A 27,001-nucleotide genomic window follows, 5' to 3' on the forward strand; every position below is an offset into this window, starting at 1 on the left:
ATGTAGCTTTGCTTTGCTCTGCTCTCCCCATGGCGTGCTGCTGTCCTGCTACCCCATACTCCAGGGAAACTCTTGTGTCCATCCCATCCCGCTAGGTGACTGATGGTGTGGCTGTTGGGGACAGCCCTGCCCGGTGCCGTGGCCAGCCTGGCTGAAGACCACAGCACTAGGGCACAAAACGCCAGGACATTGCTGCTTAGTTGCCCAGAGAAGCTGTGACTGCCCCATCCCCGGCAGTGTTCAAGGCCAGGTTGGACACAGGGGCTTGGAGCAACCTGCTCTAGTGGAAGGTGTCCCTGCCCGTGGCAGGGGGTTGGAACTGGATGAGCTTTAAGGTCCCTTCCAACACAAACCAGGCTGGGATTCCATGATTCTCAGATTATACGATTAAAAACCCATTCCAAGTGCTGGCATGGGCCATGTCCCACCACGCTTGCAGCAGGGGCTCCCACACACCACGCTGGCACCTTCAGGCCCGGTGTGACAGCAGTGCCAGGCACGTGCCATGGCTCCCACCACCGCACAGCCAGGTTATTGTGCTGCTGCACTTGTAACCCGCGCGTTGTAATTATTACTGCTGCTGTTATTATTATTAGCAAATTACGCGGTGTGATGTGAGGGGCTCCACGGGCGGGTGACAGCCACCGCTCTGCTGCATCCCCGGGGCTGTCCCGGTACCGGGGGCTGTCCTGGTACCCCCGCATGTCCCGGGCAGGCCGAGTGCCCACAGGCAAGGGGGGATGCTCACGGGTGGCACCACCTCTCCCGGTAGCAGAACCCACGCCCCACGCCCCGCCGTCGGCATCTCCCGGCCCCGCCGCCGCCCCGTCCCGTCTCCCCCCCCCCCACCGCCGCTCTCGGGGCCGGGGGTCCGGGGTACCGGGAGGCGGCGGCAGAGCCGCACCGGAGCCATCTTGCGCCGCCGCCGCCCGCTCTGACTCCCGGTGAAAATCCACCGCCGTGTCTTGGCTGCGCCGCGGCGGCGGCGGCGGCGGCCCCGCTCCGCTCCGCACCGCTCCGCGCCCATCCGCGCTGCACTGCGGGGCCGCCGCCACTCGCATGCTGCCGCCCGCCGCGCTCCCAACCGAGCCCCGCCGGGAGCAGCCGCGCCGGGAGCAGCCGGGCCGGGCCGTCGGGGAGCCGCCCGGCAGCGGACGGAGGATGTAGGCAGCGGGAGCGGGGTAAGAGCGGCGGGGCTCGGCGGCGAGACGCGGTGCCCGGTGCGGTACCGATCCCCGGGGGATCCGCGGTGCCCAGCGCGGGGGGATGTAGGGGGTTCGGGTCTCCCCATCGGGGCACCGGGACAGGGTGCGTCGCCCGAACACCCATCCATCCTCATCGTGTGGTGCTATGGGGGGAGCTGTCAAGATGGCTGGGGGCATCTCACCGGCACCGCGGTGCTCAGCTCAGCTCAGGATCTCCCGGTGGGTGCGGGAGGAGGAGTGCGGGCATCCCCCATCTGCTGCTGCGGGAGGCTTTGGGGAGGGGGCTGAAGATCCCTCCAGCCTCTTCCTCAGGAGGCGATGCCAGCCATCCCCAAGCCATCCCCAAGCCATCCCCAAGCCATCCACCAGCCATCCGGGTGCTCTCCCGCTGCGGAGGGCTCGGGCCGGGGTTGGGCAGGCCCAGGACCCCTCCGCAGCCCGGTGGTCTCCCTCCTGGCCAGCCTGGGAGGCAGGGAGGGTTGACACTGTGTGCAGGAGCCATGTCCTGGCTGGGTCTGGGGCTGCCGGTGAGTGCTGGAGCACAGGCAGAGCTGTGACTGTCACCGTGCATCCAGGCTCTATGGTAGAACCCAGCCTGGCAGGCAAGGATTGCATTTTGGGGGCCTGGGCCTGGGTATCTCTCTCCTCTCGTTGCCTTCCTTCCCCCTGTTGGGACGGTTGGGTTTTGTTGGAGGAGCCAGTCTGGTCCCTCCACCCTGTGCCAAACCTGCGGAGCAAGTTGGTGCTGGGACCGCTTCGTCTCCCTCCATCCTGTGACATCCAGCCCTGCACGTCGCCTCCCTCGTGGGGTGCAGGGAGCCATGGGCACAGGGAGCTGTGCTGCCCATAGCGGGTCCCTGCCTGCTCCCGGGGCTGGGCACGGAGCCCTGAGCAGGCAGGAGGGGACAGAGCAGGGCTGTTGGGTGCTGGTTACCCCTGTGGGTGTCTGGACTGGGAGCAGGTGGCCTCAAGTGGTGTAAATCAGGGCAGGATCTGGCCAGCAGCACAGATTCTCCTTTAGGAAATGGATGCAATTTCCCATCTCTCTCAGTTCCTGATGCTCCCACTGTCCTCCCGCATGCATCCACGGCTCCCAGCCCTTGAGAGCCCTGTCTGCTGAGGGATGGAGTGTGGGGATGGCCACTGGGAGACCACAGCCACGCTTGGGAGGCTGGAAGGAGCACATCAGCCCTTTCAAAGCATTATTCAAGCGCCGGCAGGGCTGAGAGGGAAAAAATAGCCATCAAAGTGACTGTGGAGCATCTGAGCTGGAGGGACCCGCTTGGCTATGGGGGTGCTGAGTGTCCTGGTGCGGGGTGGCATGGGCATGAGCCATGTTTGGGGCTGCTTTGGGTGTCGTTACCGCACCGAGCCTGGGCACCAGGAGCATCCCTGCTGTGGGAATGGGGTGACACAACCGTGGTGTCCCCATCCAGCCTGGGCGAGTCAGTGCCGAGCCCTCGGTGCCCAAATCTCCGTCCTGAGTGCCAGGGCTTGTGCCATGTGCACTGGAGGAGCAGCCACCAGCGCCCCAGCAGCCTTGGGCAAGGCTGGGGGTTCTTGGAGGTCCTTCCTTCAGCCTCTCCAATACTAGCTCCGAGGCAGAGCCATGCCAGGACCTGCAGGACACAGAGCCCACGCAGGAGCACCCATGCTGGTGTAGCGCTGGTGTGTGGGTCTCCATGGGTCTGCCCACCCACGAAGGCAGGATCAGGCTCCACACTGGGGTCTTGTACCAAGCGGTGCTGCTGCATCTGGGGCTGGGGCTCCAGATCCAGGTTTTGCAGATATTCCCGTCTCTCTGACAAGCTGATCCAAAACCCTGGATCCCACCCAGCCAGAAATTTGGATCTGGAGCCAAAGGTGACTCTTGGCCCTTATTGCTGTCACGGGCGAAAGCAAAATGTGGATCTGAGCAGCGACACGAGGAGCCTGGATCCAGCTCAGGAGCTGAACGTGTGGCTTGTTCTCCTTCTGCCCATCAAATTGGGTTTCCTGAAATAGCCTGTTGAAGACCAGAGCCGGCAGGGGCCGAATGACAGGTCATCAGGGGTGTGGAAGCCCCACCACGATCCTGGCTGCCTGCTTCAAGACATTGGCAGCCAGCAATAATAGTAATACACGGTGCCATTGCCGGGAGAGCGCAGCGCTGGAGAGCTAAGAATAGCTGGTGAGATGTGCCAGCAGCCGGGGGACTCGCGGGGAGGGCCGGGGGCTGGACGTGTCCTGGGGACATCCCGCTGATGGGGTGGATGGAGGTGGCAGCCGCCTCTCTCGCGGGGGGATGACATCCCTTTGGTGCAGGTGGCACGGGGCACGGCGGGTGGCAGCGGAGGGGGACACGTGCAGCGCGGTGCATGGCGCTGCTGACCCTGCGTAGTGCCCATCAGCGTGGCCTCGGGGCTCTGCCAGCCCCGAGAACTGGGTGTAAAGCCAAAGTGGCTTCAGAGCTGTGGCCCTCTCAATGGCCCTATGGTGCGCAGTCCCCCTACGAGCAGCAGCACTGGGCGGCCACCCCAGGAGCCAAGGAAGGGGACAGGCTGTGATCTCAGAATTCCACAATCACCTCCCCCGGGCTGGGCAGGATCAAGCCCCTTCTGCTTCCCCAGGCCAGGCAGGATTGATCTCCTCCTGCTCCCTGTGCCCAGCACCCAGCAGCTCATCCCCAGGGCCATACGGCACCGGCACAGCCACCCCGGGCACGCAGCAGAGCTGCACGAGGCAGGATGCTCCCTGCCCGCCGTGGTGGTGGCACATGGCAGTGGAGCAAGTGCCCATCAGATTAAGGAGAATTAATCTGATGATTAATTAAACAGGAGAATTCCCTGTTTCCACGGTGCCAGGGGTGCTGAGGGGGCCGGTGTCCCCCTCCCTGTGCTCCTGTGCCAGCTCCCCTACAATCTGCCCTCAGTCCTCATTAGATTTTCTATGTCCCCCCCCATCCAGCTCCCTCCTCCCCAAATGCTGGAGCAGGAAGGAGCCATGACATGGTTTCTAATCAGCTCCTCTTGAAGGAGGCTTCTCATAGCCTTTGTCTGGTGCTGCCTGAGCAGGGTGCTGCTCTGTGGGTCCCTTTGATGCCACTCTGCTGCCCCGGGGAGCGAGCGGCTCAGCGCCAGGAGACTCAAGTGCTGTTTGGAGCTTGGAACTTAGAAGAGCATCACCAGCACCCACAGACCGCGCTGGGTGGGAGCCAAAGCCACAAGCTGGTGCTGGTGGGCACGGGGGCTGCTGTGCAGTGGTGCTGTGCTGGTGGTGCTGACTGCTTCTGGCAAGCACCGAGTGCTGATGCTGCTTTCCTGGGGCTCATTCTGCGTTGCTCCCGGGGGGCTGGTGGGAGCTAGGCACTATGCCCTGTCCTGGTGCAGTTCCACTGCAGCCAAGTGCTGGGTTTGGCTCCTTCCCCGGCATCAGGACCTGGTCGGCAGCGAGTTGTGGCTCTGAGCGAAGCCAGGGGATGCAAACACTTCCCAGCGCTGCCAAGCCCCAATTAATAGCCTGTGAATCATGATGCCATTGGAAGAGCAGATGTTTGCGGTGTGGTTGCCAGTGCTCGGTGTTTCACCAAGGGTTTGTTTGGCCTTAAACAGGCAGCTTCGGGCCTCAGGCAGTGGTAGGAGCCTCACTCCCTGCCTGGCCTCTCCCCGGCAGCGCCGGGAGCCGTTTGGGCTGGGAATTAGCTGGAGTTTTTGGTGGGCAGAGCGGAGCGGGAGAACAGCCTGTCTGTGGGTGTGTGGGGGTGCTGCTTCGGAGCAAGAGGACTGTGAGAGATGAAGGTACCGAATCCCGGCATGATGCCCAGCGGGGGACCTGCCGGTGTCCCATCCCCGGCACTGTGGGACAACCCCATCCCCCCAAGGAGCTGGAGAGGCTGTGGTGGAACCAGGGGTCCTTGGTTTGGGGATGACGAACTGGTTGTTAATGGGGAAACGCTGCGTGCGTTGGATGGGGATGTCCCTGCCATGGCGGTGCCAACGATAGGTTCAGTGCTTCATGTCATGACATTCATTTGCTCGGGGCTCTTCTGGACCCTCTCTGAGCGGGGGGGGAGTCCAGTCCAGGCCAGCCCCACGCCGGGGGTGCCAGTGGTGTTGTGGGTGTCGGGGAGCTGCATGTGGGGTGCAGAGGACAGTGTGTGTGGGGTGTGTGGACACTGTGGGGTGGGAGCGATGGGGCTGTGGGGCGCAGTGCACATGGGTGCAGCTGTGAGGAGCAGCCGCGTGCCCGTGGTCCATCCCTCCATCCCTCCCTCCATCCCTCCCTTCATCCCTCCATCCCTCCCTCCCTCCATCCGGTGGGCGGTGCGTGGGCAGCCCCTTCCCGGGGGCGCGTGGCTGCGCACGGGGGTGTGTCCCCAGCGCGTGGGGACGCGGGATCCGCCACCGCCATCCGCCACCGCCGCCTCGCGACAGCGGCACGGGGCCGGCGCGGGCCCGGGCGGGCACCGGCAGCGCGGCCGTGACCCCCGGGGGGACAGCGCCGGTGGCCGCTCGCTGCGTGGCCCGGCCGCGGCATGGGCAGCCCGCAGGGATGCTGTAGGAAGAGAGCGGATCCAGCCGCCGCCGCCGCCGCCGCCGCACTGCTCCGGTGCTCCCAGACGGACAACCCGATGGCTTAGCAGCCGCGGCGGAAGGTGAGTGCGGTGGTACGGACAGGAAAAGGGGGTGCCGGGTGGGATGGGAGCGGGTCTGGCTCCGTGCAGCGGGGTCCGTGCCCCGCAGAGCCCCCCTCGTGGGAGAACCCCACTGTGTGCCCAGCAGTGCCGCTGCAGCCGAGTCCCCCCCAGCAGAGCGGGAGCCCCCCGGCAGCCCTTGGAGCTGCTCCTAACCCTTTCCTGCCCGAATCCTCCTCCGTGGCAGCCACCTCCTCATCTCGGTGTGCAGCGTATGGCTCCCGGCCAGCCCTCGCCCAGACAAGCCTCGGCACAGCCCTGAAGCTCACCCAGCCGGGATGGGGAGCTCCCAGCTTCCCTCTCCTCCCTTTCCCTGCAGGGCTGCACTGGGCTGGGGGCTGTGCCTGCCGGGGGTGGGCTGGGGGCGGGCTGGCGGCCAGGGGCTGTGCAATGGGAGCTGGGGGCTCTGTGTCCTGGGGCTGTGAACGCGGGGCTCTCAGGGTTGGAGCCCATGGGGAGCCCCGGCCCCGCCTGCCAGACGGCCCCGCTGCTGCGGAGCCACACAGCCGGTGCTGACATCTGTGCTTCGAGCCCTGCCTGTGTTCAGATCGCTCCTTGGCGCGGTTGCAGTGACAGTTGGGTCCCTCTGTACCTCTCCATGGATTTCCCCCACCACCTTGCCTCTCTGTGAGACCAACTGGTAATGTGTGGTGTGTTTTCTTGCAGGGGAAACTGAGGCAGAAGTGAGGGAAGTAGCAGAGTCCTCTCCCAATTCCCATCATCCTCAGGCTCGATCCCATGCCTCACTCTGGGTTGTTTTTTCCTGCCAAGTGTTGCCAAGAGCCTGGGGGAAGCGAAGGCGTCCTGGGACACAGCTCCCGGCCATGTCTGCCTGGGGCCTGGAGCCACCCGGCTCCTCCTGCCGCCGCTTGGCGCGTCCCTGGCCTGGGGCTGCTGGTGGGGCCGTGGGGCGGCTGCGTGTGGGGCATAGTGGTGGGTGGCATGGTGGTGGTGGTGACCATAGTGACAGTTATGGCCATGGCAGTGGTGACCATGGTGGCCATGGTGCTGGTGGTGGCAGCCCTGGTGGCACTGGCAGCGATGGCCATGGTGGTAGCGGTGCTGATCCCCCTGTGATTACCCCACCCGTGGTCACTCCACGCTGCGTGGCCTCACAGGAGAGCCGGCTGCATGTCCCGACCCACAGCGCTTGTGGGCACGCGGAGGTTTGGGAATCCCCCCATCTCTGGGCATGACCCATCCTGCCCCTGTCCCTTGATGTGCAGCAGCTCCAGACAGGGCTGGGCAAGCACCCCAGAGCCGTGCCCGTCACCGGGCGCTGGTAATTGCCCTGCCGCACAGGTCGGACGAGGACAGGGCGCTGCGAGAGCAGGGCAGGGCACCCGGGGACACCTCCCAGGGAGGGGGTGCTGCTGGCTCGGGGTGGCGGGCTCGGGGTGGCGTGCCCAGGGCAGTGCTGCTGGCTGGGGGTGCTGTGCCCTCCCCAGAGCCGTGTCCCCAGCCCCGGCGCTGGTGTCAGAACAGAATGTCAAGCCATGCAGATGAGGCTGCAGGAGCGGCTGATTGAAGGGCCCTGCCCCGCCTCAGAGTTGCAATCAAATATGCAAATGGCTCCTGAGGAGGCTAGTGAAGGCTATTAATAGCGGGGGGTGAGGCGGGGAGGAGGCTGGTGTTCCTTGGGAGGGTGAGGTGCTGGTTCTGCTTGTCCCAGGCACCCACCTCTCTGCTGATGGGCTGGATGGTGATCCCTGTGGGAAGCCCATGGACACCAGGTATGGCTTTGGCCACGGTGGCCCTTTGCAGGGCCCATGTGTCTCCTGTCCAGTGCAAATGGTGCTTGTGTGTGTGCAGAACAGCCAGGAAACCCCATGGAAATCCCATTGCTGAAACTGCTGGGCTGAGGTTTCCCCCTTGGGCAGTCAGACTTTAAACAAGGAGGAATTGGGTCCCTAGGGCGCTGCTGGGGGGGTTACTGTGGCTTGGTCTGGTGGAGAGAGCTTAGCATCACTGTTTGGATGAAGGGAGGCAGGAGGGAATTGAGCAGGGCTCCTCCTGCCCCTCATCCTTCACTTTGTGCCTTCATCTCCCCTTCTCTCTCCTGGTTTCCTCCTGTTGCCATCAAGGCAGAGGATGTCCCTCTCCTGCCAGCTCCAGTGTGAGCATGATGTGGGTTCCCACTGTGGTGCTGGGGGGGGCCACGCTGTCCCCAGATGGGGGTCTCAGTGTATTTGGGCCCCCACTGCAGCCCCTTGACCCTGTCTGATGGGTTTTGGGAGCTGGGAGCCACCTGACCTTAGAAAGTGGTGTAAGTAAGGCTGGAGACAGCTGTAACTAATTATTTAAAATCTGAAACTGGAATAATTAGCCCAATTAACAGTCTCAGGTGACATCTTCTTCCATCTGATAACGGCCTGAGGAAGAGGGGAATTAATTAACCCATCAGCCTGACGTTTGTAGGTCACTGCTGGCTCCTTGTGCCCATCCGGGTGGGAGCAGGGGTTGTGTGGGGGTGCCCATCCCTCTCGGTGCAGGGGTCTGTGCTTTGAGGTCTCAGTGCAGGGAGGGGAGCTGTGGGTGAGCCCAGGCACCAGCCAGGGGCAATGGGTTGGGGGCAGGCGGGTGGGGGGAGATGCCGTGGTCCGAGGCTGGGGTGATGGGCTGTGGGACGGGGCTCAGTGTCCCCCGGGAGCGCCACCAGCGCAGGTTCCTTAGTGGAAGATGCTGTAGGCCTTTAAGGTTGCTGTGGAAACGGTGGTGCTCGGTACCAGGAGGAGCCTCCTGCTTCCCAGGCAGGGCCCCCCCATCACTGCAGGAAGGGGACCCCCATTCCATCTCCTGGGACTGCACAGGCCCCTCTGTCTGGAGAGGGACATGGTGTCACGGCCGTGCCCGTGCAGGCGGGTGGCATTGGGTGTGCAGCTCCCCATGGGCTGGGCCCCCTCCAGCACGGACCCCCCAACCCCAGCTTGTCCTTGGCACAGCCGGTGGTGCCAGGCAGCGCTGCACACATGTGCACACGCGTGCACCCCTGCACAGCGCGGGGCGCCTGCCTGCCTGCCCTCTGTGGCACAGGGTGCGGAGCGTGCCGAGGCAGAGCCCACGAGCAGCTCGGTGAGGCCTCGCTGCTGCTCTCAGGTCTTGGAGTTTTAATGAGATAAATGGTATAAAAAGCTCCATTTGCCCTAAATGCCCATCCCTGCGTGAAGCTGCTCCCGTCCACCCCGGGAGCTGGGCTGGGGGCTGTGGTGCTGGGCACATGCTCCCGGGCTGGGCACGTGGCAGCAGCAGGAGGAGGAGGGGGATGAAGGCGTTTTAGCACATTTGCAATCATTTCCCTCCTCCCCCCTCCAAGTTTACAGCTTACCTCAGCGGCTTATCAGCCTCCAATCTCATTAAATCAAGCAAATTGTAGCATCTGATATTTTATGGAGATTAAGGTGTGCGCCCAGACTCTATAATTATCGGCAAAGATGTATTTACAATACCTTGTTGCTAGTAAACAAAAAATAACTTCAGATCAAAGCGCTTTTACAGGGAAATAAATCTGCTGGTAGAGCCCTGCTGCGGCACAGAGATGGCGGTGCTGCCCGGGGTGGGTGGGCATCACATGGGGGTGACACACAGGGATGTCCCTGCTCCCACGTGGGCCCATGTGCTGGGGCCGTCCCCACGCTGGTGCCCTGCGCCAGGGTCTCCCTTGCTGGCATCCTCGTTGGAACCCACCCCTCCAGCCAGGGATTTCCACCCTGGAGACCTCCCCAGCGCCTCTGCTGACGCAGGACCAGGATTTATTGGCACAGGCGTGTGAGCGGCGGCGGGAGCGCTTTGCCCCTCGGTCTCTCCCCGCGGTGGGAGCGCTGCGGATTACCGATGCGGTGACGCTGGTTTATTGCTGCCTGAAGTGGATTTATCTGTGCGGCGGGGCCTGGGCTTGCTGCCGGTATAAATCACTGCAGCGCGGTCAGTGTGAGCCGGAGCACGGTGGCTGCATCCCACCGGGCCGGGGTGTCCCGGCCTTCCCAGGGGTTTTCAGGATGGGCTCCCTGCGCAGTCATGCACTGCGCTGCCCGGCAGCAGGCACAGTCCCTTCTCTGTCTCAATCTCCTGCCCACTGAAATGGGAATAATATGGTGATAATGCTGCAGACGTCCTCTGGAAAGGGCTCTGAGGCAGATGAAAAGCCCTACTTAAGAGAGAGGCCATTATTATTAATAACTCAGAGCAAGGCTGTAAATTCAGCCGACACAGCTATTATGGGAAATGAACCTGCTCTTGTGCTGGATCCAAGGCTGCCCAGCGTGGGATGGGGACAGGGATGGGGACACGAGAGCAGGGCTGGCTGGGTCATGTCTGCAGCCATTGGGGCAGCATGGCTGGAGGGAGCAAAGCCTCTTGGCAGGCACTTGGTTCACTGCCACTTGGGATGGTTTCTCAGCCTTTTAGGAAGGCCGGAGGTGTGAGGGAGGAGACCTGGAGCACGGGTCTCCCCCCAGCAGGAAAGAAGGTGGCTGAGCTTTGCTACAAGGCTGAGACCTGGCTGAAACTCAGCACAGGGGTGACATTGGCTCTCGGGAGCATGGCTGGAGCAGATGCCGGGGAGATGGACTGTGGTGCCGCAGCCAGCATGGGACTGGGTTGGGCGGGACCTGCTGTGACCGGCCTGGCGCAGGCTGGCTGTGCCCATCTAGGGAACATCCATGGGAATATTGCATCCATGGGAATATTGCATCCATGGGAATACTGCAGCTTTGCAAAGGTTATATGAAAATAAAAGTAACCTGGTGCCAGTCGTCACCCGGTACCTGCATCCAGGTCAGCAAAAGGCGAAGGGCTGCCGCAGCCCCTCCTCCATAGGGATAACTTCAGCTCTGGCATTGCCACCCCACCGTGGTGGGCAGCCCTAGGGCGGGTGGGATGCAGGTAGCCAGGATGGCAGCGCTGGATGTGGGGCTGGGCAGGGGGTGCTGTGGGGTGCTGTGGGGCGCAGGGCTGTGGCCATGGGCTCGTGGTGCTGCCTGCACCTGGCTCGGGAGCTTCTGCGGGGGAACGAGCTCTGATATAAATATCTTTTTGCTCAGCACACGACCTACTTTCCAGACAATGCCATTAGCCTCCCGACTCCCTCATTCATCTTCCACTGTCCTCCCCCAGCCCGCCCCGTGGCAGCACCCGCGCCGCTGCTGCGCTCCCGGCCATGGTGTGGTGAAGCAGGATGGGCACCTGCCTTGGTGGCACCATAGGGACCCCCATGGTGGGGCTGGGGCCGGCCAGCAGCCCTGTCCCCACGGCTGGGGGGGGCTCTCGCTGCCTGGCCCCTGCGCTGGCCTTGCAGGAGGTGGCTGGGTCCCCTTTGGGGTTTCTCCACCCCATCCTGGAGGGTGCTCAGCTCCATCATCCCTTCCTGCTGCCTCCAGCCCCATTCCCTGGAACAGTCCATGCCCGGGCTGGCAAACAGCCTCATCCAGGGACAAACTCACCGAGGGACAGCCTTGTTGGGGACATCCTTGCTCGGGCAGGGAGGGAGCACAGCAGAGCAGCAACAGCCAACTGTTGTCTCTGGGCTGGCCCATGGGCAGCGTGTGGGGACCAGTTATCCCCTTGAGTCTCCCAGAGCATCCCTGGCAGTGGAACCACACACGTGGTTCATCCCAGGGCGATCTGCGGGAGCTCCCATGTGGTGGCGAAGCTGTGTTGCTCAGTTGGTGGGATTAGGGGCAGGTTGGGCAGAGGGTGCCTGGTCCTGGTGGCAGCCCTGGAGTCATTTTTCCCCTTAGAGCTGGAAATGCCTCCCTGGAGGCAGGGCAGGCCTGAGGCTGCTGCACACCTCCCCGTGCCCCTGGGGCTGAGCCCCCGCTCCTCCCCTGCAGCTAGAATTAAATATTCGATGTGTATTGCTGGTAAATCCTGTAAATCTCTTTTATCTCTAAGCTCTTGTCGCAGGAATATCGGCGCTGTAATCTCTGCAGGGGCCCATCCCGCAGCCCTTCACAGCTCCCCAGCTCACACCCTGGAAGTGCTCAAAGAACGTGTAGATGATGCCCTCAGTGCCATGGGTTAGTGGTGGCCTTGGCAGTGCTGGAGTAAAGATTGGACTTGGTGATCTTAAAGGTCTTTTCCAACCTGGTTGATTCTATGATTCTCTGACCATGCTTCATTTTCCCCACGTCTTCCCATGAGATACTTCAGAGGCTGGTGTTGGAGCAGGACCCCAGTGCCCATGGCAGAGAACCCCATGTCGCCCACCCTGCCAGCGCTGCCTGCTGTGAGGGCAGGCACCGTCCCCACGCTGTATGTGATGGGGATGCCAGCACCCAACATGGTCCCACCAGAGTGTCCCCCATTGCTGCTGTGTCCCCCGCTCACCCTGTACCTCCCTCGCTCTGCCCTGTGCCAGGGCTGTGCTAAGAGCATTGTGCAGAATTATGTATTTAAATATTTAGGTTTTCATCAGCTTTGCAAATTAAGCCCATCCATTAAAGCGGCAGTTTGGGTCCTCCACTGGTGAGCGGGGCTGTGCTGTGCCCCAGGCTCAGTGTACCCATCCCAGCCCTGGCCCTGAGGGGCCTCACGGGTGGGATGCAGCCTGGGAATGGGGGACAATGGCCGGAGCATCCCTACCAGCACAGGGACCAATGGCTTTGCTTCCTCATCATTCCCTGCTTGTTGGAAATCCTGATTGTTGGAAATCCTGGCCTCTGCAGCCCTGCTGCAGGGAGAACCGTGGGATGGGATGATGTTGCAAAGGGAACTGGTTGGGGTGGGTGTTATTTGAGCAGGAACGGGCAGAGATCATCGCTGCTGCCGTGCTTGGTGGTAACGCTGTGCCGCCCCGAGCTCCCAAAGCAGCTTTGGAGTGATCCCTGGCTTAAGTCATTACACCGTGTGTCCGGGGACGTAAGTGGCTTTTTAAGCCCCGGCAGCATGGCCCATCCTGCCGGTGGAGCAGGCTGCGTGCGGGCAGGGAGGAAGAAATGGAGCAGCCCAGGGAGTGCATGGGGGGGCTGCCATGGCCCCCAGATGCCTGGAAAGGGCCCTCTGATGGGGCAGGTCTAACTCCTGGGGATGCCTGGAGCCAATGCCCGCCTGGGGCTTCGCTGGGTACTGGAGCAAGGTGTCCAGTGGGGATGTAGGCAGAGCCCCAGGGCGAGCGCGGCACAGGGGGATGCTCTTGCTTGTCCCTTCCCTTTGCTGCAGGTGAATATTGGCCATGTTGGTTTTGTGTTGGCTCTCTGTCCCACTGGGCTCCCTGGGGGTGCCTGCATGTCCCCTCTTCCCAAGCACTGGAGGGGCACTGGGCGAGCGTGCTGGCTGCTGCTGGCCCCCAGCACCACGGGCAGATGTCAAGTGCATCCATGGGAGGAAGCTGTCCATGGGCATAACCGGTGATGGGTGCTCATCCGTGCAGTGCCGTGCCCACGAACCCTGCACCAGCTGGCGTGGGATGGAGTTCCCGGGGCCTTGCTTGGCCTGAGGATCCCTCCAGGGTGATTTCCTAACCCAGTTGGTTTCTGCTGCTCTGGCTGTGGGGTCTCACCTCTGGCAGTCGGTCCCCATGTGTCATGTTCCAGCTCCCATGGGCAGGATGAGCATCGCTGCAGGGCTGAGGGGGCTGGAGGTGCCGGTGCCTTGGGCAGCTCACCCTGCCACCCCTGCATCTGCTTGCTCCTGCCCATGGATGCTGGCGTGGGCCCTTCCCTGTGCCACCTCTTTCCTCCTAAGCCAACTTCACTGTGGGCTTTGGCTGCCGGACCCATCATCTCATACAGGGCTTTTGAAGAAGTGGCTCTTCCACCAAGATCCAGGTTTGGGCTTTGTAGGGATGCAGCACCAGGCTCCCTTCTCCACTGGTTCTGTCCTGGCAGCTCCAAGATGCTCTGGCTCTCTAGGACACCCTGGAGCGTGGCTCTTGCCCTGGGGACATTGGTGCTGGGTACTAGGGTGTCCGGGCTGGGCTGTGCATGCAGGGTGGATCGAGGGGTCCTTGCTCCCTGCAGCAGCAGCAGCCACGTGTGTTGTGCCGGGGAGTCCCAGTGCTGGCGGCCGTGCCGGGATCCCTGGCAGCTGGGGCGTGTCGTGGCCGTATTTCCTCTCTCTGCTCCAGGAGTAATTGCTCAGATGGGGATTTGGGGCGACTCCCATCCCTCTCCCGGCATGGTAATGAGTGAAGAAGACTCAAAGACAAATGGCTCATTAAGAAGCAGTGCTGCATTGCAGGATTTTTCATCCCACCAACCGCTGCATCAGCAGAGGCAGCACCTCTCACGCTCGCTCTCCCCAACCCTGGAGAAGGATCTGTCAGGCAGCCAGTGCCAAAATTAATCTTGTGCTTAATAACCTGATAACCTGCCCCTCCCGCCCAGAGGCTTGTCCTCAGCATCCCGGTGCATGGAGCAGGGCGGCAGCGCTGGCTTGAGCCCGGGGGCACTGGGGTTTGGTACCTGGGAAGTGCCTGGTGAGGAGCGATGTGCCGGGGCAGGGCTGAGCATCGGGGTGCCAGGGTCCCCCCAGCCCAGCTCCAGCAGCCGCTCTCAGCAGCCTCAGTAAACGCTTCCCGCTCCACGCACCTTTGCAATTCTTCAGCTGGTATTTGTCCTTCATGACTTTTCCAGCATTTTGCCTTATCCCTTACTGACAGCGGCACCCGATCAGTTCCTGCCCCTCACAATCCTCCAGCCCGCTCGGTTTCCTTCTGTTAGCAGGAATTGGGTTTGATTTCCTGATTGCATCGAGCGTGTTTGCTGCAATCTTTGCATCCTGCTCACTCCCCTTCCCCTGGCCAGCCCTTACCTACTGGGGTAACAAACCTCTCCCTAACAACACTCTCTTCCCTGCCTGACATGACTAATGAACCACCAGCGAGCTGCTTTCAGCTAATTCAACTTTTAAGGAAATAATGACTCGGCACAGAATTATGTGCTAAATTAGTCAATTTCTTACTAAGCCCCTCTCATTTTATTTTTTTTTTCCAGGCTGAGTAAATTTTACTAATACAGCCTAATAAAATAACAGAGCAATTAGTAATAAAATAAAATGTTTGCTTTCGACAATCCCTCTCGCTTACAACGAGCTGGGAGAAAGTCAATAGATTAAAAGCGCGGTGGAAACGACCTGGCGATATTCCATAGTTATTTTCTTCCCGTGACCGTAGATCAGATTTGCTCTGCTCCTAAGTGGGAAAACCACTTCAGGGCTCTTTCTTTCCCCCAGGCTTCAGCTCGTGTGCGGTGCCGGGCGCTCACGCTGCGTGTTTGTTCTCTCCTGCTTTCATCCCCAGCCACAAAGATCCGCAGCAGGACCCGCGCTGGCAAAACCTTCTGCTAATTTGCAAAGCCGAACGGGCCAAGCTCGCGCCTCTGCCGGGCCAGCGGCTGGGAGAACATCCCTTTGCTCCCGCTAGAGAGCCAGGGTGGCAGGAGGAGGCTTTGTGGAGCATATGGCTGGATCCAGAGCAAATCAAAGTCAATGGCAAGGCGGCCACTGGGCCAGCTCTGGCGCCTGCTGGCAGGGAATTGCATAAGAGGATGGGGCTGGGGATGGTTTTGGGCTAAGCTGGGCAAAACACGTGTCTGTGGCCGTGCTGAGCCATCCCTGTCGCTGCTGGTGCAGGCAGTGCTGGTGTGGGGTGGCCTCCGGGGAGCAGGGAGGGCTGGGCTGTGTTAAAATGCACAGGGAGCGTGGTCAGGCTGTTTCTGGGAACATCCTCGCTCTTCATCCCTGGGCTTCATCTGCCTTGTGTTGCTCCCCCAGAGCCTGCTGCCCCCAGGAGATCCAGTGTGGAGGAGCCATCGGTGGCCGGGGCCATGAGAACAGCATCCCCCTGAGCGCAGGGCGGTAAGTGCCACTGATGGGCTTCACCGGGACCCCAGCACATGCTGCCCATGGAGTGAGGGGCTGGGACCCCCAGGTACGGGTCCATCAACCCCAGCTCTTGGGGTTTGATCGGGAAGTGTTGGAAAACCCAGTCTTGCCCTGTGCCGAGAAGGTTTGCTGGACCCAGATGTTGTGGTGGGGTTTTGCTGTCCCACCGCCTCCCCACTGGTAGTCCTGAAGCTGGAGGAAGGCTGGGGGGAGCCCTGGGTACCACAGGGTCCCAGGAGAGATTAGGCTCCTGCTGAAGCTGCCTCGTCTCCCTGTGCCCGGTACGTTGCTGTCTCCAAGGCAGAGATCTCACTGCTGGAAAGCAGAACTGCCTCTGCCAAGTGCTCCTGTGGGAAATTAAGCAGGAGGCTGGATTTCAGCATGGCTGGGGGCTATGGGCCCTTCTGCTCCCCATGCTGACCCTCGTGGTGGGGAGAGATGTGGTGGGAGCAGATGTCAGAGGGGACGTGGCGGTGGGGAATTGCTGGTGGGAGTTTCTCCAGGCCTTGGATGCAATAAAGGCAAGGAGTGAGTTATTTGTGATGGTAATTATGCACTTCCAGTTTGTCCTAGCACATAATCATGTGGGCGGTAGGTTCCCACTGGTGGTAATTACCCCGGTGTTAAATGGCACAAAATTCAGCCAGGCTGGGCTCCCCCCCCCTTTTTGAGTCTGTGTTTTGGTGGCGCAAATCCCTTCCTTCCCAAGAGATGTGCAGTGTGAGTGGCCTTCACTGGGACACGGATGCGGCCGGATCCCCCTGTGCCATGTGGCAGCCTCCTGCCTGCAGTGCCCATGCTGGACAGGGCAGAGGAGCAGGCTTGATGGCTTTTCTTCCCTGTTCAAGTGGCCATCCACACCAGGACATGGGTTTGGGGACCCTGGGCCATGCTGCTCTGCTGAGACCCACAGCATCACTCCCAACCCCTTCCCCATCCCCAGGGTGCTCCCAGAGGGACCACTTGGTCCCTGGCCAGGGCTCAGGCACTTGTGTGGCTTTGGTGAGCTGGTTCTGGCTGGGATGTAGCATCCTTCACCATGGCTTGTCCCCATCCTCTGCCATCTCCTGCTCCGCTGGTGGCTGCAGGATTGCTGTGGCAGGGCCCAGCTTTGTTTAGCTCCTGCTCTTGCTGGGCACAAAGCCCCGCCGGGCTCGTGCTGATGGGCTGCTCCACTATTTTGACTCCTTCTTCCCGCTGCAGCAGCAATATTTGAATCACCTGAGAGCTTCCCTCCCCGAGCAGATGATAGCTCAGCCTGCGGAGGTGGAGGCAGCGCTGGGAGCCTGTGTGTCTGTCTGTCCATCCTGCTGCCGATGGCAGGCTCGGTCCCTGGCGGCAGCTCTCCCAGGAGGGGAGAGGCATTTCTTTTTGTAAGAGGCTGCAGCATCCTTTGGTTAAGACGCAGCAATTAGGGAGCCTTGCTAGAGCTGGAGCACAACTGGGAGGGCAGGGGGAGAGGCGCAGGACTGAGCATCTGGCCTTGAAGCCTGGAAGGAAGGAGGCGACAGAGGCTTATTAGGGCAGACACGTTCCCCAGGCACTGCTGTGTCCTGTCTGCTGCTTGCCACCAACACACACGTCACTACCCACCCTGTGACCATCAGGGGCCTCCAGCTCCTTTCTCCTTCGGGAGTTCCCAGTGTCCCTTGTGTCTAACAGACCCCCTGTGACCATCCCACGGTCACCTTTCCCATCCCACGGTCACCTTTTCCTGCAGTCAGTCTTGGAGATGGGCTGCCCGCAGCACCCTGCCTGCATATGATAACAAGAATGCCAACGATGCCTGTTAATTAGCTGAGCTACACTGGGGAATAAGTAATTTCCTCATTTACAGTCATACCAAAGGCACAGCCTTTGAGGACCATAAGGAAAACAAACCTCTGCGGGTGCACACAGCTCCGGTGTCCCCAGGGCCAGCCTGGCTCCACACCATCCATCCTCCTGCTCCTGTGTGGGGATGCCCCACACGCAGCTGAGCCATCTCCGCTCCCTGGTTCTCCATCCGTGGGGGCTGGAAGGGCTGTGGGGGCTGGTGGGGTGGCCACTCGTGGGTCTCCATCTGCGGTTGGGCACGGTGCAGGGAGGATAGGCTGGATGGAGACATCAGAGCGCAGCTCCCCCGCGCCCCGCGGCAGCTCATTAACGGCTCCGTGAATCGCAACGGCTGAAAAACTCAGCCAGAACCATTTTCCTAATGGAGAAACACTTCATAATATTTGGTGTCGGAGAAGAAAACAAGTTTCCGATGATGGCAGCGTGTCCTCCCTCGCCGTCTGCAGGCCTGTGCTGCCTGCATCGCTGCTGGCGGCGCCTTCTCCTTCCCGCTGCCGGCACCGTGCCCCCCTCGCCTCATGGAGAACCAGGTTTCTGGCATTCCAGGGGCTCAACCAGGGCCAGATCCTGCCCTGGGAGCTTCTCAGCCCTCTCAGTCCATTCCCGTGGGGGAGCCCCAATGTTTTTCTGGTGGTGGGGTGCAGGGGTGAGTGTGACGCTGTGCCTGTCCCTATCCTCACAGATGAGCCCGCAGGGACAACCCTGCAGGATGCCGAAGCTATGGGGCGGGTGCTGACACCATGAAGGGCTACCATGGGGAGCGTAGCCAGGTACAGCCCTCCTCCGGCCACCGCTGCCGCTGCATCCCAGAGGACTGCCAGCATCCCGCCGACTACATCCAGCACGGCCCCGAGGGCCGGCCGCCGTACCCCCTCAGCCCCAGCGAGCCGTGTTCCTTGGAGCATCCCTACTGCCCGGCACGGAGCCCCGGCGCGGCCAGCGAGTGCCCGGGCGGGCCCTTGAGCGAGCTGCCCTCGGCCAGCGCCAGCAGCACCTTCCCGAGGATGCACCACGCGCAGCAGCCCTACGACTCCTGCGACGAATGCATGGCGACAGCAGCCCACCCCGCCAGCAAGATCAACCGCCTGCCCCCCACGCTGCTGGACCAGTTCGAGAAGCAGCTCCCGCTGCACCACGACGGCTTCCACACGCTGCAGTACCCGCGGGCCGGCGGCGCCGAGCCCCGCAGCGAGAGCCCCAGCCGCATCCGCCACCTCGTCCACTCCGTCCAGAAGCTCTTCGCCAAGTCCCACTCCCTGGAGGCGCCGGCCAAGCGGGAATACAACGGTGCCAAGATGGACGGCCGCGGGGACGGCTACCACCACCATCACCACCACCACCACCATCACCACCACCAGTCCCGCCACGGCAAGCGCAGCAAGAGCAAGGACCGCAAGGTGGACTCCCGGCACCGGTCCAAGATGATGGGCTGGTGGAGCTCCGATGACAACCTGGACAGCGACAGCAGCTACATGGTGTCAGGCCGGCACGCTGCCGACCAGGGCACCCAGTACTGCGTGGACGCTCCCGAAAGTGCCTTCAGAGACTTGACCTTGAAGAGTCTAAAAGGCGGCGGGGAAGGAAAATGCCTGGCTTGTGCCGGCATGTCCATGTCTCTGGACGGCCAGACAGTCAAGAGGAGCGCCTGGCACACCATGACCGTCAGCCAGGCACGTGAAGCCTACCCCAGCGCCGGCAGCACCGAGAAGACCTTGATGCTTCAGGAAGCAAAGGCCAAAGACCGAGCATACCAGTACCTGCAGGTGAGGGGCTGGGCAGGGGCTGCCACCCCAGGGAGTGCGGCTGGTGATGCTGTGGGGTGAGCCAGGGCTGGGACCCTCCACCCCAGCACCCCAGGGTGCTGTGGGGATGCTCCAGCTCTGCTCCATGGCCCCAGCACTTGTGCCCTGTCTCCTGGAGTCCCACGTTGGTCCCTGCTGTCCCCCATCGGCCTCCTGCCCTGTGTCTGATGGATGTGGGGCTCTGTCGGCTCGGTGGCCCCTCGCCTGCTCCCTCCTTGTGGCTTTTATCCCGCCTGTGCCTGGCTGGGTGCCACTGCCTGCCTCATCACCAGGTCCCTTCTAGGTCACCCCCCTTCCAATTAAAATCTAATTAACTTTTCTCTTCCTTTCCCCGGGGAAGGAGACAGGGATTGGCAATACCACACTGGGCAGGGGCGGGGGGTGGCTGGGGCCCCCCTCTGCCAGCAGCGGGGGCATCTGGGCAGGGGGCCGGCCCCACTGCCCTCCCCGTGGGGCTCGGGGGACACCGTCCCCCTGCCACAGCCCGGTAAGGACCCCGTGGTGCCGGCGGGACCAGCGGCTGGGTGGCTGTGCTGGCATGGGTGGGATTTGGCCCAGCCGTGCCTGCCGGGGGGGCTGCGAGGTGGGGGAGGCTGCGTCGTCCCCTGTTTTGGGAACGGGACTGGGCTGTAGCTGCTAAAAGGGATCAGCTCTTCTGGATTTAGGGGCTTTCTCAGAGCCCCTGGGGTCTGTCCCTGCAGCTCTGGGGTGCTGTGGGGAGGGCAGGGTTGTTGTGCCAGTGCATGCACCAGCCTTGGATTTGGGCCCTGCATGCACGCTGGGCTCGGGATGGCACATGCCATGTGGCAGGCGCAGGGCTTGGCTTGGCATCCCGACCACGGGACCCCAGCCCCTGCCTCTTCCCACGCTTGCCTCCTGCTCCAGGTGCCCCAGGACGAGTGGAGCGGGTACCCAGCGGTGGGCAAGGACGGGGAGATTCCCTGCCGGCGGATGCGCAGCGGCAGCTACATCAAGGCCATGGGCGACGAGGACAGCGCCGACTCGGACGTCAGCGCCAAAGTGTTGCCCAGGGCGGCCACGCGGCGAGACAGCTACCGCCGCTCCTCCAGCGCCGACCAGGCCAGGACCAAGTAAGGGCTGCCACCTCCCAGACCCATCTCAGCACTGCGGGCAGCAGCGGGGCCATGGGCTGGGGCTGCCCCAGGAGGACGAGCAGCATCGTCCTTGCTCACAGCCCAGCGCAGCCATGCTGAGCCCTGCCCCTGAGCTGTAGCTGCCCTTGGTGGGTGCTGGGGGGACCATGGCTGTGCTGGGCTTTGGGGTGGGACCTGCTGCTGCAGCCACACCAGAGGTCAGGGAAAGAGGTGTGTTCAAAAGGAAATAATTGAAATGTGCCCCAGTCCTGGAGGCACATTCAAAAGGAGAAGACTGCCCCAGTTGTGGAGGGTGGCAGGCCAGCTCCTTGTCCCCATTCGCACTGCCTGGAGCAGGCACATGCCTCTCCATCAGTCTTGCACTTCTGAGGGATGGCTCCGTACCCACAGGACAGCGTTTTGGGGCAGTGATGAGCAGGGACAGTGGTGGTGGCCATTGCAAGCACCACTACGTGTGTGTTTCCGAATGCTCTGCTTGAATGTATTGCTTTTGGTGCGATCCCTTCTATTCCCACTGTCTCTCATTAGGTTTGCAAGTAGGCACTATTCTGATTCATATATCTGTAACTGTCCCAGCTGCTGCACGCCACCGCGAATGCTCCCGCGGGGACAGAGCTACGGGCGCTCCTTCACCACCGGCCAGGTACGGTCCCAGCGTCACGGCTGCCGCGGGGCAGGCCGGGGCAGGGGGGCAGTAGATGTTCCTCTGAGCATCTCCTGCCCCGCTCGGCCCCATCTCACCAGCCGCAGCCTCACCCGCTGCTCTCCGCAGATCAACGACGAGCTCAACCACCAGTTCGAAGCCGTCTGCGAGTCGGTGTTTGGCGAGGTGGAGTCTCAGGCCGTGGAGGCGCTGGATCTGCCCGGCTGCTTCCGCATGCGGAGCCACAGCTACCTGCGGGCCATCCAGGCCGGCTGCTCCCAGGACGACGACTGCCTCTCGCTCTTCTCCATGTCGGCCCCCGCCGGGCCGTCCATCACCAGCAGCATCCTGAAGCCCAGCACTTGTGAGTCCCGGGAGGTGGTGAGGGCTTGGCCGTGCGAGGGACCCCCACATCTCCCTGTCTTTGCCTGGGAACATGCCAAAGGCTGCTGATGTCCCCACTCCTGCCCAGCCCCGTGCAGCCCTGGCACAGGGTGCGAGCATCCCGCTCGCAGCTCAGCCCCGGCACAGGGCATGAGCATCCTGCTCGTGGCTCAGTCCTGGTCAGGGGGCTGCTCTGTGCCCCCAGCACCCATCTGCTGTTCCCTCCATCTCTCCACTTCCATCCCCATCTCTGCCCCTTGAGGGTGCTGTGGGATCACGGCCAATGTGGGTCTGGGATGGGTTTCAATCCCTTTCTGGGGATAAACGAGCCAAAAAGCCCCTCTGAGCTCCAGCCTGGATCTCATCCAGCTGAGGTGCATCCCTTGTGGGTTCATGAGCCCCCTGCTGTGGGAGGAGGTGGGCACCATTCCCCCAGGGCCCCTGTTCGTGGCGGGAAATGTGCAAGTGTCTGTGTTTTCACGTGCCTTTTCATCCTGCGCCTCTCCCACAACAGCCTTCAGTTACAGAAAAGCTCCACCTCCCATCCCTCCAGGAACCAAAGCCAAACCCCTCATCTCCGTCACGGCGCAGAGCAGCACTGAGTCTGCCCACGAGAGCTACCTGCCCGGCGAGGCCACCCGCAGCTCCGCCTGGTCCAAAGACTCCGCGGCCCGCTGCAACTCGGCCGAGAGCCTGGACACCTCCAAGGTGACATCCGTGGCCATCGACCTGCCTCCAGTCCAGCCCCGTGCTGCTCCCAAGCCCTCCACACTCATCATCAAGGCCATTCCCGGCCGGGAGGAGCTGAGGAGCTTGGCTCGGCAGAGGAAGTGGCGTCCCTCCATCGGCGTCCAGGTGGGATTCGCTCCTCCCTGTGGGCTCCAAGCTGGCTCCGAGCCTGCCTGAGTGGCAATGGTGATAGCGAGCTGCCGTACCAGCACTCTCCCTCTGTCCCTCGTCAGGTTGAGGCCATCTCCGACTCGGATACAGAGAGCCGGAGCCAGAGGGAGTTCCACTCCATTGGGGTGCAGGTGGAGGAGGACAAAAGGTATCGTGCAACCGGGCTGGGCTAAGACCTGCCACACTGCACCATGTGTCCTTGAGCAATACACTCCACCACTGCTCCACAGCAGCTTTTCATTCTCTCCTCTGGCTGAGACCCCCCAGAGCTCAGCACTGTCCCCATTCTGTGCTGGCTGTCCTCATCCAGGGCAGGGTCTGTCCTCCCTTTACCCATGTACCTCACTGCTGCAAGCAGACTGCCTGCTCCCCTCCCTGTGCTTTGGTCCCTTCTGCTGAGGCTCAGCCCTGGTCTTTCAGCCCAGCTCAGGTGCACATGAAACCTTTGGGCTTTTCTGCAGCTAAACATGACATTTTGGCTGGGTTGGGAATGCAGTGTGGCAGGACCTTCACGGCCTGCAGGAGGGGAGCTCCTGCAATGTGCCCACGCAGCCTGGTGCATGCTCCTCCATCCTTGGTCCAGCACTGGTAGCCATGGAAACGGGCTAAGAGCAGAGGAGATAAGGGACCAGCGGGTTGCGGCTGCTCAGAGCTGTTCCTGTGGCCCCAAATGCTCCAGAGTCAAGATTGATGCTGGCATCCCCAGCCCCATTGTGCCTGTGGGCATCCCTCACCCTACCCCTGCCCACCACAGTACCCAGCGCGGGGATGGAGCAGTACTTGTTGGCATGGCCCCAGATGCACCAGGATCCAGACTGATCCAGCATCCCCAGCCCCATCATGCCTGTGGGAATCCCTGCCCCTGCCCAGCAGGGTGATGTGGAACCGGGGCTGTCCCTGTTGGCTGCGGGGGTCCCCATGCGCTCTTGCTCTCCGCAGGCGAGCGCGCTTCAAGCGCTCCAACAGCGTGACGGCAGGCGTGCAGGCGGACCTGGAGCTGGAGGGCTTCACCGGCCTGGCCGTGGCCACCGAGGACAAAGCGCTGCAGTTCGGGCGCCCCTTCCAGCGGCATTCCTCGGAGCCCGAGACCGGCCGGCAGTACGCGGTGTACAAGACGGTGCACACGCAGGGGCAGTGGGCGTACCGGGAGGACTATCAGCTGCAGTACGACACGGTGGAGGTGCCCCGGCGGGATGCCTGGATGGAAAGGGGCTCCCGCAGCCTTCCCGACTCCGGACGTGCCTCCCCCTGCCACCGCGATGGGGAATGGTTCATCAAACTGCTGCAGGCGGAGGTGGAGAAGATGGAGGGCTGGTGCCAGCAGATGGAGAGGGAGGCTGAGGACTACGACCTGCCAGAGGAGAGTGAGTCTGGGGGGTTGTGGGGTCGGGAGGGACTGAGGCCACCTTGGAACCACCTTGGAGCATCTCCCCTGTCAAGGCTAAAGAGGTTGAGCGGGGACAAGAAACACCAGGAAATCCTCTGGGACTAGTGGGGCCTGGAGGAGGGAGGAGATGCCCCATGGTTTAGGGGGGTCCAAGAGGATGCAGGTCCCCACCATGCAGGGGACAGGCTCTGTGCCCCATGGGAGCACTGACTGTCTGTTTTCCCCCTCTGCCAGTCCTGGAGAAGATCCGGAGCGCCGTGGGCAGTGCCCAGCTCCTCATGTCCCAGAAGGTGCAGCAGTTTTACCGCCTCTGCCAGCAGAACATGGTGAGTGCCGGGCAGCGGTGCCATGGGGTCAGCCATGGCCAGTGGAAAAGGAACTCTTCCCTCTTAATGGGGAAGAGGTGGACAGAGATCCCCCCAGCAGCGAGGTGGTGGGATGACTGCATGGCCAGCAGAAACGATGTCCCACAGGGTGATGTGGATTTCGCTCTGTCCCCACAGGATCCCAACGCATTCCCTGTGCCCACCTTCCAAGACCTGGCCGGCTTCTGGGATCTCCTGCAGCTCTCCATTGAAGACGTCAGCATGAAGTTCGCAGAGCTCCTGCAGCTCAAGGCCAATGGGTGGAAGATTGTGGAGCCCAAGGTAAGGGCAGGGCTCTGCTGCTAGCACTCATCCTGTCGCCTCTCCCTACCTCCTCCTCCTCTTCCAGCATATCTGCACCCAAACCCACTGTTTTGCTGGGCTGTTGCTGGTGATTGCTCTTAGCAAACACTTGAAAAAGAGAGCTGGGAAACAGGAGGGTAAAGAAGGGGCAGTTTCCCTGCCGGGGCTCGCTGTGTGGTTCTGGGCAGCGCTGCCTGCACAGGGACAGGCAGGGTCTTGGCATGAGCAGCATGTGGCAGGTACCTTCACACCAGTGCGGGCAGATGAAAGGATGTGCACCTTGGTGTGCAGGAGGGTTTGTGGGGCCATCTCACCATGGCTTTGGCACCCATGGCAGCGCCGAGCGCACCGGGACGCCCGTTCCCGGAGATCCCATCCCTGCGCCCATCCTGACGCCGCTGTTGTCTGTGCAGGAGGAGAAGAAGGTGCCTCCCCCGATACCAAAGAAGCCGCCGCGCTCCAAGGTGCACCCGGTGAAGGAGCGCTCCCTGGACTCGGTGGACCGGCAGCGGCAGGAGGCCCGCAAGCGGCTCCTGGCAGCCAAGCGCGCTGCCTCCTTCCGCCAGAGCTCGGCCACCGAGAGCGCGGACAGCATCGAGATCTACATCCCCGAGGCGCAGACCCGGCTCTGACCGCAGCCTCCGCTTTTCTACCCGGACTGGACGGCGCGGCCGTAGCTCACTGTGACGGGGGGCCGCGGGGACACCCTGGGGCAGCTCTTGGCCCCGCTCACAGCTTCTCTCTTTTCTATCTTAGACCTTTCGTGGATCCGACGGCGGGTGAACACAAGCCCGGTTCTGCCCCATCCCATTGCCCCCCCTGCCCGCATGCCCCTGCCAGCCTCTCCCGGGGTCCGGGGCTCTCCCTCCCTCTGCCCTCCCTGGGGCCATGTCCCAGCTCTCTGTCCCTTTCCCACCCCTCCTGCACCCCCTCCCCAGCCTGTGTCCCAACTGAAAGAGAGGTGACCCTCAGCCTCCAGCCCCCCTGGGCTGGAGGGGAGGGGGCTGCAGGCAGGCCCCCCACGCCTCTCTGTGTTCAGTGCAATCCCCCCAAACCCAGTGGGGACGGGACCCCCAGCCCCAGCAGCACCAGGCTTTGGGATGTGGCAGGGACACAGGGATCCCGAGCGCTGCCCCTGCCTGCCTCCAGCTCAGGTGCCACGGGGGACCCAGGGCTCCTTCCCTATATACATCTATAACTATAACCTGAGGAATAAACCAGAAACTCCCCGTGCCCAGCGCCGTGTTCTGCCTGGCGGGATGGACCAGAGCAGCAGGAGCCCCCGAACACGGCCCCGCTTCCCTCGCACGGAGCATCGCAATGCGCTTCTCCCCTTCCCGCTCAGCCCTCCTTCCCATCCGCCTGTCCCTCCATCCGTCCGTCCTTCCCTCCTGCCAGCCTGGAGTCTGGGAGCACCTCTGCAGCGCGGCACTAGCCAGGGATGGGGGATACGGTCCCCCTGTGCCTTGCCACCAACGGGAGCCACTTCCCAGTGTGCGAGTGAGGCAGTAGCGATGGGGAGACTGGCCTGTGGTGCCAGGGACCGCAGTGGCTCTGCCGGTGGATTGGATGGGAGCGTGGACATGGCCAGCAGCTGCCCCTTGAGTGTGGGGCTGCTGGAGATCCCCCCGGTGGGTCACCCCTTCTCCCATAGGATGGGACACCCCAAGACAGGGCTGTCATGCGCCTGGTGCTGCCTGCTCCCTCTCAAAGCAGCCTGTTCCCCCCCCCAGTGTCCATTTTGGTGGCAGAAGAGGGGAGGACCCCATTCCTGTCCCTCACCCTGCCACGCAGCATCACCAGCCACCCCCAGGCAGGGCCGGTGGGTGCCAGGAGCTCCTGAAATCCATGGCCAAACATCTCCCAGGGCCCTGGGGCAGGGCGGCGGGATTGGAGGCAGCTGGGGTGGGGGCCCAGCTTGTGCCCCCCATGTACCAGGAGGGGCCCAGGGCCAAGCAAGGGGCCACCTCATTGGGGTCCCTTGCTCAGGGGGTCTGCCGGTGCTAAACACCTCTGGGACGGCAGCGCCCGCTCAGCCACCCGAAGCCCTTTCCCATCCCGCTCCCCCCCCCGCACCCTGGATTTAGGGATGTGCCTGGGAAGGGCCCCCCCGCCCCGGCCAGCGCCGTGCAGTGACCGTGACACGTGGCTCCCTTTTTATTGTAACGAACCGCTGCAGTTAATAAAGATGACTTTGGTTACTCCGGGCCAGTGGCCACCTCCCCGCGGGGACACGGCCGGCACCGGGCTCGCCTTTCCCCCGTCTACTGCCCCTTCGTGTCGGTGGGGTGGGAGCAGGTCTCGCGGTGGGGTAGCTGGGGGGTGTCTGCAGTCATCCCATGGGTCTCTCCCTGTGGATCTCCGCATGAGTCTCCCTGTGGGTACCTGTGTGGATCTCCCCATGGTTCTCTCTCCATGGTTCTCTCCTGTGGGTCCCTCTATGGGTACTTGCATGGATCTCCCCACGGCTCTCTCCTCTTGGGTCTCTCCGTTATGAGTTTATCCCCATGGCTCTCCCCAGGGGTCTCTCCCCATCATTCTCCCTGGGGGTCTCTCCCTGTAGATCACCC

At 62.5% G+C, this 27,001-nt stretch overlaps 1 protein-coding gene across 3 annotated transcripts; it reads left to right on the plus strand.

Annotated features, from left to right (window-relative positions):
• Window positions 1–709: 709 nt before the first annotated feature.
• On the plus strand, window positions 710–26,689 carry DLGAP3 (DLG associated protein 3). 3 transcript variants are annotated; one of them, XM_030504376.1, is made up of 12 exons: window positions 710–1,181; window positions 15,586–15,669; window positions 18,215–19,295; window positions 20,220–20,425; window positions 20,978–21,092; window positions 21,222–21,456; window positions 21,991–22,331; window positions 22,439–22,524; window positions 23,316–23,740; window positions 23,998–24,089; window positions 24,267–24,410; window positions 24,845–26,689. In XM_030504376.1, the coding sequence occupies exons 3-12, from the start codon at window positions 18,273–18,275 to the stop codon at window positions 25,061–25,063; spliced, it is 2,886 nt and encodes a 961-aa protein (XP_030360236.1). In that variant the 5' UTR covers window positions 710–1,181; window positions 15,586–15,669; window positions 18,215–18,272; the 3' UTR covers window positions 25,064–26,689. The 3 variants fall into 3 exon arrangements, with proteins under 3 accessions (XP_030360236.1, XP_030360238.1, XP_030360237.1); XM_030504378.1 differs by having other exon boundaries at window positions 21,026–21,092; XM_030504377.1 differs by lacking the exon at window positions 710–1,181 and adding an exon at window positions 5,544–5,838.
• Window positions 26,690–27,001: the final 312 nt, after the last annotated feature.

Source organism: Strigops habroptila, chromosome 12 (assembly GCF_004027225.2).
Source record: "Strigops habroptila isolate Jane chromosome 12, bStrHab1.2.pri, whole genome shotgun sequence".
Taxonomy (NCBI): Eukaryota; Metazoa; Chordata; class Aves; order Psittaciformes; family Psittacidae; genus Strigops; species Strigops habroptila.

Coding starts and splice junctions, on each gene's coding strand:
- DLGAP3 (XM_030504376.1), top strand. CDS start 18,273: ATGAAGGGCTACCATGGGGAGCGTAGCCAGGTACAGCCCTCCTCCGGC. Junction 19,296..20,219: donor GAGCATACCAGTACCTGCAG/GTGAGGGGCTGG, acceptor CTCCTGCTCCAG/GTGCCCCAGGACGAGTGGAG. Junction 21,457..21,990: donor CATCCTGAAGCCCAGCACTT/GTGAGTCCCGGG, acceptor CTCCCACAACAG/CCTTCAGTTACAGAAAAGCT.